Raw genomic sequence first — 16,505 nt, forward strand, 5'->3', positions numbered from 1 at the left:
GACTAGAAATACTGGCACCACCAGAACTCTACAGGACCATGCAAAATATCTACATTTTCATAGCTCTACATGCATCTCTCTTGCTAAGAGGGACTTTTCAGTTAGAGGCAATGCTGGATAATTTTAACTACCAGGGAGAAGTTAGAATTACACATCCTATAGTTAACAAGCAATCAAGAAATAGTGAGAAAAAAAGACTAGAAATAAAAGTGGAATGGGAGCAAATGACTGCAAACTGGTCGTTAAGATCCATACGCCCCCCAGCATCTTTCAGAAACAGCGTGCCAAGGACTGTCTTCCGGAGGTACAACATAACTCCTCCAGGATGACTCAGAGTGCCGAGGCGGCACCAGCCTGGAGGTTGTATGGGAACACACGCCCAAATGGAACTGGAGCAAGGCCAGCTCGCTCATTTACACAGGTGGTCAGACAGCCTGCGAACACCCATAGCACAGAGCCACTTCGACTGGATTTTAACAAGGAGAAAAAGGGGCTGCAACCTCTTCAGAAGTCTTCTGGACTCTCTATGACCCCACACTTCTAATATGCTTTTAAATGTAGCAAATGAATCCTGAGCAAAAGTGCACCCACCTACATAGTGGGCCAGTAGAGGTCTGAGCAATTTGTGGAACGATGAAGGGGAGGAGGTCATGTAACTTGCCCAAAAGAAAGTAAAAGTTGTAAGCAGAAGCCCTAAAATCTGGGAAGAGTTATCGAAACTAACATCAATATTTAAATGGCAAACTGATAATGATTTCTGCTTTATTTCCTTGGTACTTTGGATTACAAAGCTGGCTATCAGCCTGCATGGTAAATTTTAAATGACATTAGTCGCATGACTGTTCTAAAATAAAACTTCTCAGAATAACGGCAACAGCAAAATAATATAGTATGCATTGTGTCTGTTGTTTATTTTGTGTGGCAATAATACAGGCAGCCATATGGATATGAGCATTTGGATGGGAGGATTTGTTGGCTAGATCATCACATCTGTTTACTTATAAATGCAACAAAAATACATTTGGAGGTCACTGACTGCACAACCATTTTACTTACTCCTGATGAATAAAAAGCTATCAATGCTACTCTTTCTACATCAACCCAACCTCAAAAGAGACCCTATGATATTTTCATGAGAAAAAGGTTTTGAAATCATAGTAAAATAAGTCTCTATCACACTTTATCAGCCACTTCCACTGCAATGGTGGTATCAGAGCAATAACTTAATCTAGGATGAAATGAGCATGCAACATGTCCAGGAGGAAGATAAAGAAAACAACCAGTGCCCCAGTTAAGCTTCCTCATAACACAAACCCTTTGATTAAAAGGAGCATGTACCACTGACCTCATATATAAAAATCACGTTCACTGAGTGAACTCAGATTTTAATTAAAAACAAAAACAAACAAAACCCAAACAAAAACACACAGAAAGAAAAAAAACCCTTCACCAACACACCAAGACAATAACAGGTTACAAGCTTATAATATATAACGTCTCAATAATGTGTTTGCAGTATTTCAATCAAGGCTCTCACTGTGATCCAAAATATTTATGGCACTTCCTTCACCTTTTTCTTCATGTCAGGCTATAAGGATATTGTAATCTAGCAAGCCTGAATTTTTATTCCTAAAAACTTAGAAATGTGTAATTTACTACACAGACTTTCAATTACAGATAAATGTTCAGAAAAAAAGAATAGTGCTTTAAGAATTCTTTCACCCACAGTATTGTTCTGATTTCAAGACATTATTAAGAACTTTAAGTTCATAATGAAATTATTTTATTTAGGTTATTTTTTACTCTGGCAGAAACACTTCAGCATGTCCATACAGTCTAAGATTACACACATTTTCTCAGCTGAACAGAGCTTTTGGCAGTGAATAATCCCATGCATAGAAACATTTTTATATTTGCTTGCTGTCACCCACGCTCAATAACACAACTTTCAGCTGAAGGACACATAATTTTCATCTTGTTCATGAAGGAAACTAAGGATAGGAACTACAGAACACTGCAGACAGATAATACCTGAATTCAATTACTTCCACAACTTAAAAAAAAAAAAAAAAGGTAAGCGAAAAACATGATCTTACTTTTGCTGATGGGTTAGTCTTCAATACTTGATTTGCCAAAGAAAGGAGAGGTTAGGATGACAGCTGTTCATTACAATTCCTTCTTTACTACAAGAGCTTAACTCTGCCACTGGCTGGCTGGCCCATTTCTGTTTGCTTTAGCACAGAACAGTGCTCCTAAAAGCTCCTCCTATTGACAGCATCTGCCTGGATACTTCCCTCAACAAGCAGAAACAAGGTTTTCCACAGAGCCATTTACATCCTGGGAATGAGCTACAAGTAAGGGAAACTAGCAGAAGTAAATATTTTGATGATTAAGTCCAGGATTTGGCAGGTAGAAATTCATACCCACTAACATCACCAGCTTTACACCAGAGCAGTCACATCTTCACAGTGATACAAATCAAAACAACAACTTCCCTGACAGAAACAGTAGCTCAAGTTATGCCTAAAAAATGGAAGCCAGAACTTTAAAAGCATACATCTCTTAAAAGTGTACCTATTACTGCAACATGTCTGAGCCTTCAGAGAAGGAGGGTTCATTATTTGTTCATTACAGGAGTTGGTATTTGTGCAATTAAGAAAAGCATTGGTGAAGTATCCACACAAAACAATGTATAATAAAGTACCTAAATATATGTATTTCAATTATGGGTGAATCAGAAAGCAACCGCTCATTCTAACAGATGCCCTATATAAACTCCAAATATTCACCTTTTTCCTGGCACCCAAAATAGCTGAGGCAAATCTACCTTCTGTTCCCAGAAATGTTGCCTAGGGCAGATATTGTATCATGGCAAATGTACATGTCACAGTACTGCAACTTTATTGCCAGTGAAAATGATACTGCTCCATAACTTTATTTGCAATTTATAGGCTCTGTGGGAAATATACCAGTACGTTCTCCTGGTCTGGACACAGCTGCCTGAATAGACAGGGTCATGTAATGAGACCAGACAAATAAAAGATGGAAGAAAAAGGTCTAAACATTAGGTGATATATATATTTATTTATTGTGGCTTACTCTCAGCTACTAATCAGCACATTAACCTTATTTTCTCCGCATGATCGCTAAATACCATACTAAAATTAGGTCAGAAATTCAGATCAGATCAGCTGACTCAGCCCAGCAAGATCAGACAAAGACTAGTTGCTGGGGTTTTTTTTCCGATCCAATACACTGTGTTTATCTCCTGAAAATAGATCCATACATTTTTCCCCACAATTAACCTATCAGAGCCACACATGATGAGACAGCAGTCACACTGAAGGTACATCAGTGCTACTGAGGAAAAACAACACAGTGTATTCTTTGGAAGGCAAAATGTACAATGAAACATTTTTTTTTTTCAGGTCATTTTTCAGATCTTGTTTTCAAACTGCTCAGACTAATGCATTTCAATGAACTTAAGTCATTCAGCAGAGTTATGAGATGATTTAGGTAAATAACAGCTGCTTCCAAATAGTGTTGTGTGTGAACACCACCACTTTATTAGCTAATACATTACTCATTATTATGTTTTTAATATACACAACCAGCCTTCTTCTAAGAGAGACCATCTGAACACTAAAATAGCTTCTAAATACAAAAATGGTAAACTAGCTTCTAAAACAATTCAATAATTGGACTATCAGATAATTTTCATAAGGTACAAAGGACTTACAGCTGCTTTATTTTCATCCCCACATGCCAAAGAAGAGTGTTTGTGGGAACCCCTGATCCTGCTCAAAAATCTACCTGCAGCTAATCACAGGGGATGACTCCCTTGTTGCTAAGGAGATTTTTGCAGCTGTTGGTAGTCTCCAGACTGGTAGCACTGTTATCACTGCACATGTGCACCGCTTTCTATCTAGGCCACAGTATCAGGAATTAGGGATAATATAAATATCCATCAAGATAAGGTAAAGACCTAAGGAATATAGAACAGAACAAAGAAGAAATCAATAATCCTACTTTACCTTTCCTGTCTGCTATGTTTCAATAGATAACATGGTTTTGGATGAATCTCTGGAGGTTACTACAGGGAACAGACTCAATTGCAATCAGCCTAAGTGACTTCAGACATCATGGTTGCTTTAGACAGATCAGATGTTCTCCCTTGGTCTGCCATTGCTTTTAGTCTTTCTAATCAAGGATCACAAGGATTTTTATTTTTTTTTTACCTCTACAAGTTTCCATAAGAAAGAGACAGAGAAAAAGACTTGAAGAGAATGTTTTTCAAGATTTTCTAAGGTGTTTTTCCTACTTTTTTTCCTCAGAGAGATATTGTTTATCCCCTCAGTGTTACTGAGATAAGACAGGTGGAGAGGGATCAGAGGGGACCACTGCAAACACAGTTTCCCACAGAAGAGCCCAATATTCAGGAAATGTTGATGCCTCCAAACCACATGCAGATACATGCTGTTCCTCTAATAAACCCACTACATTGCTGGTCCTAATCCTGTCTTCAGCTGAGGATCAGCTGAACTGATATCACTGAGGATCAGAACTCTGTCCTCAGTGATATCAGTTTAGCATGAGCAAGAATTTCATGGTTTGGCTCAGCCTAAATAATCTGTATTTGTCCAGAGCTCTTCATCAAATCACTTTGCCAAGATCAATAAACAAAACCACATAAACAAACCACAGCAGGAAATACTGTTACCACCATTCAAGTTAGGTAGAGAAGTTTGGCTAGAGAACTACAAAGAACCAGGTCATTCTACAACCTACTCTCTCATGTCCCAAGAAACTTCTTCAAAAAAACCCCCTGTTCTGGTACTTAGTGGCCTTTATGGTCACACATACAAAAGTACACACAAACAGGTTAGCCAGAGTACAGCCTAGTTAGCTGTATTCACCTTAATTTTACATTATTCTTATCACTCCAACTAAATTGCTGACAATCCAAAAAGCTCCACTTCCTGGAACATAAAGCAGCCATATTTTTGCTTTACATTCCTTTATCTCCCTCCTCTGTCAAACTGTATGTGCTGCTCTTTTCTTTTTAATATTCCATCAAAATAATCAGACTATTGAGGCGGTGCTTGAATGTTCACAGCACAGCATGTCTGTTACACCTGGATGTACAGTACCCAAGACATAGCACAAAATTTAATCACTTAAACTGAAATACAGAAGACTCATGCTGGGGGAAAAAATTCAAAGGGTCTCTCAGTTTGTGCTCAAGCCATCCATTTGCACATAAAAGTATAGCATTTGGATGGATGATTTTAACCTCACCTCAAGAAAACCCATTTTTTTAATAATGCAAATGTGTATGTAATAAGTATTTATATATATTCCATTCAACCTTCTTCTCCTCTCCAAGAGGCTGCAGAGATTTCATTGATATCCACTGGCACAAGAGGCCAGGTCAGGCAAGTGCTCCCCTCATTAACTGTCAATTAAAATCAATGGAACTGTTCAAGAAGAGTCATTATTGGGTACTGCCCATCAGGGGCTTGATCCATTTTCCTTTAAATGATAGCAAGATTGTTACTGACTTCAGAGCTCACAGAATGGAGAGGAAATCGCTAATAACAGACTTTTTTTTTTTTTTTTTTGCAAAACCTCAGATAGTTATTAAAAAGCTTTGAAAATTTACCAGATTTAAAACATCAGCTAAAGGAGAGTTTATTGTGACCGGTGAGGCTCTCCCTGTCTCACTCACACACAAATATACCTTTGCACAAAGTACAAACGGTCCATCTAAAATCACTGAGAGTTTGAGAACCTATTTTTCACTAGATCTACATCTCTTATTCTTGAGACCCAAACTTTTTGTTACAAATCACACCTGTTCAAGATGCCACACAAGCTCAAACTGAATACATTGAGATGGGAATACTCTCTTCCATTGAGGGAGGAAGAACCATTCACCATCACATCTATACAATGTAAAGTGCAATTACAAGCCTGACATGGGTCAGTGGTCTGCACTGCTTTTACCAGCAAGCTGCTTGGAAATCAACTGGTCTACACATATTTCCCATATCTGAGACTGAGCCCCTCACTTTTCATTCACTCTGCCAGACCACTCATCTTTTTATCAAAATATTTACCGTTTTATTGCTTCTTCTTGTTTTCGACGTTTTTCACTCTTTTCTTTCAAGTAAGCCAGGTTTGTTTCATTCCTCATGCGATCATTCTCTCGAGCAATGTCTGATGCATTCTGTATAACCAAGCCATCATAGGCCTTCATCCCCATATCTTCAATATACTGGAGAAAAGCGCCCAAAGTGACCTCCTCCTGATTAGAACTCATCATCTTGCAGGAGATAATGAACAAAGGAAAGCAACGTTTCCTGCAGGTTGAAAAACACATAATACCTTAATCAGTAGGAAAATAGCTTATGGTTTATGACAGCGAGATTGTGTCAGTTGTAATTAACATCTTCATAAGAGACAATTTTTCAGACTTTCTCCTGTTTAAAGGATAATAAACAAAGCAATTCAGAACACAGAACATTACTCGAGACAAGAGGAGACAAAATCAGGAGTCTCTTCTTCCAGGCCATGCAGATCCATCCAATTACACACTGTAAATCCCAAAAAAGTTTCCCCCCATCGTCTTGCTTTTTATAATACCCACCAGTTGCATTGACACTGACATTCCCCAATCTCAGTTTGAATTCTATTGAGAAGGCTTTCATCACAGGACAATAGGTGCTTTTTGCAGTTTAGATAAGGCTGCACCAGAGCAGATTACTAAACAAAATTCCTATTCTTAGGAAATTCCAAAGTTCAGGTGAAAAATATTGTTCAATTTTTTGAAACAAAAAACTTTTTTTCAAAAAAAATTTTCATCGGGTACAAAATCTAGAAAGAAATATTGTAAAATAGTTTCCTGTATTTCTTAGTAATGTAGATATGAGCCCATAAACCCTGGTCATCTGCTGCCCAACAGCTTGTTAGCGTGAGGCTCAAAAATGGACAAGACACCCCAGCTGAGCTGGGTCCTTCAGAACTCTAAAGCCCTGAAATTCTCCAGACTTCCATACTTCTTCCACAGGTATGACAGGCACTTGGGTTCACAGCACCTCCAGCTAAGCAGCAAGGAGCAGACACACTTAGACCCTCAGGTCACTCCTGGCTCTATGGTAGGCAACCTAAAAGCTCTCAGAAAGGCCCCAAAGGTTTTCCACTCATCAACAGACATCCTGGGAGTTGCAAGAACTCTGGTGGATTGACAGATCAGTAAATACTACAGGAGACTAAAGGGAAGGTAGAATTTCAAGAGATATGCTGTCTCTCTCTAAAGTCTATGCATTGGATTAACTACTTACTAGATAAGTAAAATAGAACTTTTTATTCAAAAAATAGTTTTGCCATCTTATTTTAAACACTGAGTCCTGTAGGGTCCAGAGACAGGACAACCTTGAGTTGTATTGTGTGGGGTCCTCATTTTACAATCGGGGAGTCACTGCAGGAGGGACTGAGTGACCTGCAGGCAGACCTGGCAGCTGAACTCAGCTCTCAAAGGCACGTTTGCTTATTCACTCCTACAGCATTCCTCCCTTCCCCGAAGAAGGATTGTGAGACTTCTCGGAATCAGCCTGAGAACCCTGCCAGCAGTACAACTAGAAATGATCTTATTGAATAGACAATGAGAATCCAGTCTGCACACAGATTTTTAGGGGCAGGTTTCCTGTGTGATCAGCAACAAAAATCTTTGCCCCATTTCCTAATGTAATGTCATATTTCTCATCTTTATCACATAGCTGAACAAGTAAAATTCTGATCTGAATAGACACTGCTCCTAAATAAATAAATAAACAAATAAATAAATAAAATGCTCTTCAGGATTCCAGCAATCCACTGTGGGCTATCAGGCACAGCCCTGACCATGAGAATGCAAGGGATGAAAAAAACAGAGAAATATTTTTCCACCCTTGAATGTTTTCCCCCCCGTTTTTGATTACTTGAAGTGACAATGGCAACAAGCATCTGGTTTCAGGCAGTTAATACCTTAAAAGCACACCAATAATTTTCTCTTGTTCCCCATGTCTGTATATCAAAATTATATCTATACAATGATGACATGACTGTTAAAATGATGAAGATTCAGAGAATGCAAAGACTCTGCTCCTATTACCTCTTCTACCTCCCAGACAACCTTTTCTATCAACTAAACCTGAACATGAGCATAAGGCTGATGTTCAGGGTCACTGAAATGATCTTTAAACATTTTCAGGCATGGGTATAAGCATCTCCTACTAATCCCTGCAGGGTAAAACCAGTGAGGAGGTCTTAGTGCAGCCCAACGTGCACGCATGGCATTTTACACAGCTTTGACACTGGAACAGACTAGAACTCCACTGGGTTGGAACAGGCATTCAGCCATTCCATATATTCACCATAAGTGGCACACTATCTGCAAAGGAGTAAATTGGAAAGCTGACAATGAGCTAAACAGATTCTGCCAATGTTACTGGTGCTTCAGCAGACATTATTTTAGACCAATTCCCAACCTTGCTGATTAAAAAATGTAAGTCCAGTTACCAAAGCCCCTTCCTAGGAGTGTGTCTCTACAGCATGACACCTACCTGACTAAAGCCAATGCTAACAGCATAGACAGCTCTAACTCCACCATCTCTGAACTCCTTAAATGATATCTGCTCTTTGATGGTTCAAGTCCAGGCCATTTCCCCCCCCACAGATGGCTATTTCACTGGCTTTTCCATTTTGGATTTCTAATAAAGCCTTGTTTCTGCATATGTTCAATTAAATTGAAATAAACCTGCACAACAGAAAAACCTCACCCTAGTAAACTCAGTGGCAGTATTGTCATTGATTTGTCCAGTGACCAGATTTTACTCCTGAAATATAGTTGAAAATTTTATACTGAAGATAACTTCAACAGGCTTTAAATAAATCCAGTTCTGATTCATTTTTCCCCAAGACATAGAACTTCATCTGCTTCACATTCTCTTTCATGACGACAATACTGCATATTTTTCCCTCATTGTTTTCCTTTCACTTTGTAAGTCAAAAATGAGCTGCCACTTAGGATATACTGAATCTCCTTTTATTGTGATGTTTATTTTTTGAACAGGAGGATAAAGTCATTCCAGTTGCAAAAAGACTGAAATAAAAAGCTTTTATTCTGCTGTATGCACTGATGAGATTCTTCATGTGCTAGTTTATTGCTGATGTTTTCTATTACTAAATTCATGCAGAATGACAAAACTTACACACTGTTTAATAGATAGACCAAGATATATTCTTTGTCCTAACTGAGGTCCAATCCTGCAACCGTACTGAGCAACTGTAGCTATTGAGCTCCTCCCATGACTGTGATGCTTGCACGCTCATAACACCAAATTCAGTTTGGGGTACTTCCTGGAGGTAGCTGAGGAAGACACATATTTCAGAACCTTAAACCTGCACATATGGCACCAACTCCAAAAAGCCTCTGTGCAAGCAGCAAGCATTTTCTGGATCAAACCCCCTGTACCTCCTGCATGCATGGTATTTTACAGCCTCGCTGCATTTACTAATAATTTACAGTTGTGCATACTGTACTTAAACAGGGATTAAAAATGCAAAAAGCTTAACTAATTACTGTAAACATTTTTATAGTATTAGCATTCCTTACAAGGTACACTAGGACCAGTTTTATTTACAGGTATTATTGCCACTGCAGAGATACCATGTTACCCTAATAAATGTGCATAACAACTGCAATAAGCTGCAACCAATACATGTGGCCCATGGAGTCCCATGCAGTGCCTGCTGTCCTCCTCCTTGGAAAATGGCAGACAGCACTGATCAACCTTTGATCAAAGGTTCTGCTGACTTGTAAACTCAGGCAGTGAGCAATTCCTAACCATCTGCCAGGGCAGATACAAGTACAGGCAAGTGTTGTGCTGGAGTACATTTATATTTGATTAAAACTATGCAAATGCAAGTTGTTAAATAAGTAATGCAAGCTGTAGGTGAGGCACCACCATTCTGGTGCCCCTAACATGCACACTGTGGTCAAGGATTTTGTTAGTCAGTGACAAGTGCCATACAGAGTCACCTAAGTATTTGCAATCAAATTGCTTTCTGTGCTTTTTTTTTTTTCTGAAATCAAGCAGCCCTGGAATATTCTAACTAGGAGTTGCACCATTTGAAAAACTGTTTAGACACTCCTTTCTTTTTCTCCTCCTCATTGTGAAGGAACAAAAGGAGACAGCAGGGCAGAGGAAAAGCACTGGAATTCAGCTGTTGGAAGTCAACAAACTACAAGGTCAACAAAAATTGTTTGGAGGAACTTGGTTCTGAGTGTTCACTGAACATGAACATGTTTGAAAATTCACCTGAGCACATGGAGACAAAGAAGGAGTTCTCAGTCATGTTCACTTTGCTTCTTAAAGGTCAAACTAACACGATGTGAAACCACTCTGAGAGAAAAAACATAATCACACCCCTTCATACTCACTGACACTTGCCCCCCCAGGTACCCCCAAATCAAAGGGACACTGGTAAAGGAGCACAGAGCAGCTCACACTGCCCTGGCTCGTGCTTTCAGCTGTCAGCATGGGAGGAGTACAGCAAGAAAGATTATTTTTTTCCCTTTCCTGCCAGTGCATCTGGTTTACTGGCAAGGGCAAGCGGCCTCCTTCCTGGTTTGCTTAGAAATATTTACATAACTAAATTCAAGATCATTGTATTGATTCAGATACAGTTTCTATGGGAGCATAATCCATTGTGTTTCACAAGACTGTTGCATACTCTACTTCTAATTTAACTATTTGCTCTGATCCCAAATATACAACATTCTCGGTCCCAAAGCTCCTCCTTTTCATATGATCAGTGTGCAAAAATATTGATTTCAGAATATGAGGAGTAATCGACCCAATATCACAGTATCCAAGCAGTGCTACACACATGAAGATTCAGACATGCCATTCTCCTTCTTATTCACATGAGGATCCCCAAAATATTAGTTGCTTTTCAGTTTGCTTGACAGCCATAAGCTGCAGCTGTGCTGCGTTGAAAATTGGCAATACTGACATTAAACTGAAGGAGCTTTTTGAAGTAATGACAAAGGCACTGATTGCCTTCTTCCAAAGCAGAGGGATTTTTTTTTTAATTTTAACATAGGAGAACAGAGCCTGGAATAGCAAGTGGGGAGTTACCCAGAGTCCTGAATCTAATATCTAATTTATAAAGACCTACTACACACCTCTCCAGTCCTGCCTGATTCCCTCCCAAATACTGCTTCCTCTCCTTGAAAACACATCTGCTTTCACATTACCTATCAACTCCCTCCACTAAATTCAGTATATTAGAAGGATTCTGCACAAATCAAGGATGCTAATCAGCCTATCAACCCTCGAGTTTTGGCTGTTGCATTCTAGTTGCTTGCAAGAAAATAAGAGCAAAGTAGACAGGCCAGCCATATCCAGTTTTCACAAACTGCTGACCACAGCAGCACTAATAAGGACCTAATGGTATTGGATGTACAAAAAATACTTTTGCTGTGACCAACAAAAATTTGGTGATGTAAAAATATACTAGAGACTAGTTTGCAGAACTCTTATCATAACTGTGCCTTATATCAAGTGAGATTTGAAATACCCAAGCACTTGAATGTGATGATACAAATTGCTAAGACATGCTTCTTAGAGTTGCATCCCCTGCTCATTCCTAACAATGAGATGGCTTTACTGTTTTCACACACGGTGATGCATTAAATTCCAATGTCAAAGAGGAAAGACCTTCTGAAACTGGCTGCAAGTTTCCTATTGTGTGTCATTTGACAACTATATATGCACATATTTTAAAAAAAAAAGAACCAAAGAACCACTGCCATTATTCGGAAATACATTGTACAAAATACATTTTATAGTTTGACTGGGACAGATTATATACCTGGTCCTCATTGTACTGCACAGCACGAGCTCTAACACCTGGGCAATATCACTGAAGCTAAGTAGTGCTGAGCCCTTCACTTCAAGAGGTTAAAAGACTCTCCTTCAGTAGACTGCGAATGCTACTGGATGGATTTAAAGAAATAGTCCATTTCTATAGATGTTCTATTCCTCCTATGAAGAGCTGTGTTCCCTATAGTTTTAAGGACCAAAAAAAAATATCCTGAGACTTGAATTTTGGCTCCCTTCCCTCTTGAAAAGGAAAAAGGTCTTTGCTTAGAATGACTCCTCTATGACTCCAGGACGTAAAAAGCTGTTGTTTACTTTGCAATACAGCAACACTTTTATTACTTTTATCCCCTGAGGAAAACAAGGCATCCTCCTAACCACATGGGTATTGGACAATTACAAACCTAGGTTCAGAATGGCCAACACTTAAGTGCAGTTATGACATTTTACTTCCCAATATGATGCAGAAGACTTTAAACAACAAGAAGAAATAAAATCACACAACGCACAGACATATACACAGACATTCTGTGTGCAAACAGGAGTGCATATGAACTCAGAAGAAATCACGAGCTTCTTGCTGACGGACTTATTTTTTCCTCCTCTTTAAGAAAATGAAATGGAGATTTCACTACCACCAGCATCATGTTCATATGCTGTAAAATATTAATGGTACAGCAGGTCTGATAAGTAACTATCATAGATGTTGGAAATTATTTCAATTAATTAATCAGAAAATATAAAAGAATGGTTTTAATTATTTAACAGGGCTTTCTACAAACAAAAAAAATTCAGCTACAAAATGTCTCTATTACAAGCACAATCAACACGTGAAGTACACAAAACCAGGCAAATAGACTTCGGCCTTAAGTTTAGCAATGGCTTGATTAATACAGTCTAAAAATACATGCAACCTCATTATGCATTCTGACTATTCATCATTTCACTTTGTAATATTATTTTTTCATTCTAATTAGCACCATATTTCATTAGCATGCTCATAGGATGTATTAAAATATGTACGTACCAAAATCTAAGTCCACGGGGACCACTAAGTGCAATAATCAAAGGTGACTTTTGCCTGTAAAAGCCCTTTCCTGTGGTTACCTCAGTGCAGTCGGAAGGGATATTTCAGCACCATAAGAAACAGATTTTCAGTTAGGCTCAGTTTTTTCTTCAGTTAAAGTGCATTAAATCTTGCTGGCAGAATTGCCCAGATTGTAGAATTCGACATCACTACGAGTCAATGTGTTATGTTACAGATCTTCTTAACATATGATTAAAATGGCATGGAAAGTTTGGCTTTGGAAAAAAAAAAAAAAACAACGCAGTGGAAAGAAAAGACAAGTGCTTGCTTCTTTAAATCCACATTCAGAGAAGAGAGGGTATGGATAATGGGAGGGTATAAACAACACCCTGCTTTGAGGTCCAGCAGAGAAGAAACTGGATGATTTTTACCCACTTTACAACACAGACGATTACAGCACCATCATATGCACTAACACAGAGATTTCTAAGGTGCCTCATTTGAATATGTTCCGTGGAGACAAAAAGAAAGGAATATAAGGAAGAGCAAATATCCTATCCAAATGGCTTCTTGCAGCAAGGAAAGATGCTCGCTCGCTCATTGCCACTCAAATACAGAAGGTCTGAAGCAGTCTGGCTTGTGGCATCGTCTCTCTCTCCCCCGTGACTACAGGCAGGCTTGCTCTCACCGGCTGCCTGGCTCTGTTGGTGCTGTTGTTGATTAATCAGGAATTCTCAAACAAAGAGCAAGCCTACCTTCGGGTGCCAGCAGGACTGTGGGGCTCCTCTCCTGCTGCAATCCGGCTGCCCTGACCCCCCGCGCAGCCAGCATCATCCTAGCACCTCGGACAGCTCCGCCGCGCCGGGCCCATGGAGAGGCGGGACGGCGGAGCGGCAGCGGCGGCGGTTCTGGCTCCGGGCTCGGGAGCTAGGCAACAGTCTCGCTCTTATCTCCACTGCACTGAAGTCTGATTAGCAAATAATCCAGTGGGGGGTAAAAAAAAAATCTGCATGAGCAGCACTGTATATCACATGGAGTCTATAGGTGGGAAAGAATATGAAACAACGCCCTTTCCCCCTCCTTCTCCCTTCCCAAAAAAAGAGAAATTGTTCTTCCACGGAGATTGTGTAAGTTAACCTTTAGCCCATATTATGGCTCAGGGAAATGAGCAGCCACTTAAAAGGAACATCTACGCCTCAGTTTGATACCTCATATTGATGTATCTTTTGCACTCACCCTCACTGAAAAGCAGTGCAAGGCACACAATTACTGCTGACGCAGATGAGATTGCTGCTGCTTGGGGAAGGAGGGGAGGAGCTTCTCAACCCATCAAAACAACCTCCCACCACCTGCTCCCATTGCACGAGAACAAAACTACGCCGCTCGGACAGACTGAGCGTGACATTTATGCCGTTTTACTTATATTGATATGCACACGCCGGAAAGAAGCATTCTGTTTGAAAAGCATTCAGGGTGAAACTACACAGTTTAATGCTCATCCAGAATTTGTGTAATGGTTTGGAAGAAAACATTTCCTTTCTTCTGAACTGGATCAATCTATGTTATAGCTCCTCCTTGCAGAGTATGTGCAGTTTTGCTTTCTCTCCCCCAAACCTGCAGCCTGGACACAAAGCAAAAGCATTCACTCCCTGTGCCAAAGCCAGGAAAGGAGCGATGGCTGAATGTGCACAGATTGTGTTACCCCATTGTTAAATGCTATTTGATTCTTTCTCCTTTCTTAATTTCAGGCATATTTTTCTCCAGCATAAATCTTGATTCTGATGTTACAATAGCAGTTGAATTTATTTCTAAAACTAATAACAGGAATTATAGTCACGGAAGGAAATGCTTTCAAAAGTAATGCATGTTCACATGAAAAGTTGTGCAATACAAAATAAGACCCTGCCTACAGAGCATGGGAGAACTTCCTGCAGATTTATTTCCCCCCAGCTGGAATATCAATATTACCTCACATTCAACAGCCTTCAAGATAGCCACCAAGACACACTGCAAAACATAGTGACCACCTTCATGCATTGAAAGCATAGCCTGAAAAAAGCCTGATTCTAAAACTGTCTGTCATATTCATTAGTAATTCATTCCCTGCTCACTGTAATAGTTGCATGTCCCAGCACACCTCTTGCCACTCTCTGAAACAGGACACTGAAACTTCCACATTACATCTCCAAGAGACCGTTTCAAAAGGGTTACCCTTAAGAAGGGTTACAAAGTCAGAAGAACAGGGCTTGAAGATATGGAGGGTTTTCCTTTGTGTCAGGAAAAAAGACCTGGAAGGGAAGTACCTAGAATGTAGAACTGGAGGCAGTCCTCGGAAGAGAGTTCTTTTCCTAGCCCAGAGGCAAGCCTGCAGCTCTGCTTCTGATTTTTTCCTTCCTTGAAGGATATCTTAAAAGCAGCTGTGGCCATGTGCTGATTGGGGAATTCTTTCATTTTCATCAACTGGAGATTCCTGTCACATGATATCCTTTTTTTTCCAGTACTTCTCCAGGACCCTAACTCTGCCCCAAATCATGCACCAAAAACAGAGAAACTGCACAGTCAAATTTGTTTCCAAGTTACTTTAACAAAAATATTACTGTAAAGTCATTGCAACTTCATAAGCAACTTGAAGAACTAGTAATTTTAATCTGAAAGTGTGAAACACTTGGCTATGTGTTCACCACGTGGTTCATCCCAGTAATTGAACTTGTATTTTCTTCTAGACACAATTATCTTCTAGACTACATATGTTATTACACCTTAGGGAGCGTCCACATGTATTGTTCTTGCACCAGGGTTACTGCAGACCATATCTCCATCAGCTGTGGGAGGAAATGTCCATTTTTTTTCCCCCAGTAGCACTATAGAAAGGGCACTGGGATTATATCACGACCTCTGCAAGGCTGGCAGTTCCATTCCTGGTTATCACACACAAAAGTCTCTCATTTGCTTCCATAGTCAGATAACATCAAGCCAGGAAAAAGCACCTACAGAATCGATCATGGCACTTCCTGTGTGGACAACAGAAGGGCTGGACCAAAATTCAGGTAGTGTGTTTTATGTTGTTCATTTCTATTCCCAAATTTCTTACAGCACAGTGCTATGATCACCTCTAAACACGTTTAATGACAACCCTAACAAAGCCATGACTGGCTTTCACTCCTAGGTTATGAAAGAATCCTAATCAGTACAAATCTATGCACCTCCACAAATTATTACCTGTGTTCTCATGTTGCAGAGGACTACACCTGGCTTCCTGGCCTCCAAAGAGCTACCAGTGGAGAACCATTAATTCCTCACAGTAGCTGTCAATCCCCTCTCTCCCCATCTCCTTTGCTCCACATCCCTCCTGGAGCTTACAACCACACATAACTCCAGTAGATGTAGATTACTTGTGTTCGCTTTGAATTTCTGAAAAACTCGTGCAAAGCTTCATTACATAGCACATAGATTAACCTACTTTATTTATGTATGTGTATGTACATGCTCACATATATAACAAATATACAGACAGACAGAGAGAGAGATGTCACTTGACCTGTGGCTGGCAT

The 16,505-nt window shown here is 39.7% G+C and overlaps 1 protein-coding gene across 5 annotated transcripts in view; it reads right to left on the reverse strand.

Moving 5' to 3' along the window:
* NYAP2 (neuronal tyrosine-phosphorylated phosphoinositide-3-kinase adaptor 2) overlaps positions 1-14,216 on the reverse strand; it is a 135,337-nt gene extending 121,121 nt beyond the window's left edge. For 2 of the 5 annotated variants that reach the window (XM_064666505.1, XM_064666503.1), the window contains exons 1-2: positions 12,955-14,216; positions 6,120-6,362 (exon numbers count right to left, since the gene is read on the reverse strand). In XM_064666505.1, coding sequence (XP_064522575.1) covers positions 6,120-6,325 — 206 coding nt within the window. In that variant the 5' untranslated portion in view covers positions 6,326-6,362; positions 12,955-14,216. The remainder of the gene's footprint in view (positions 1-6,119; positions 6,363-12,954) is intronic. The other 3 variants (XM_064666504.1, XM_064666506.1, XM_064666507.1) reach the window with 3 other exon arrangements.
* Between the last annotated feature and the right edge of the window lie 2,289 nt (positions 14,217-16,505).

Source organism: Pseudopipra pipra, chromosome 10, assembly GCF_036250125.1.
Source record: "Pseudopipra pipra isolate bDixPip1 chromosome 10, bDixPip1.hap1, whole genome shotgun sequence".
Taxonomy (NCBI): domain Eukaryota; kingdom Metazoa; phylum Chordata; class Aves; order Passeriformes; family Pipridae; genus Pseudopipra; species Pseudopipra pipra.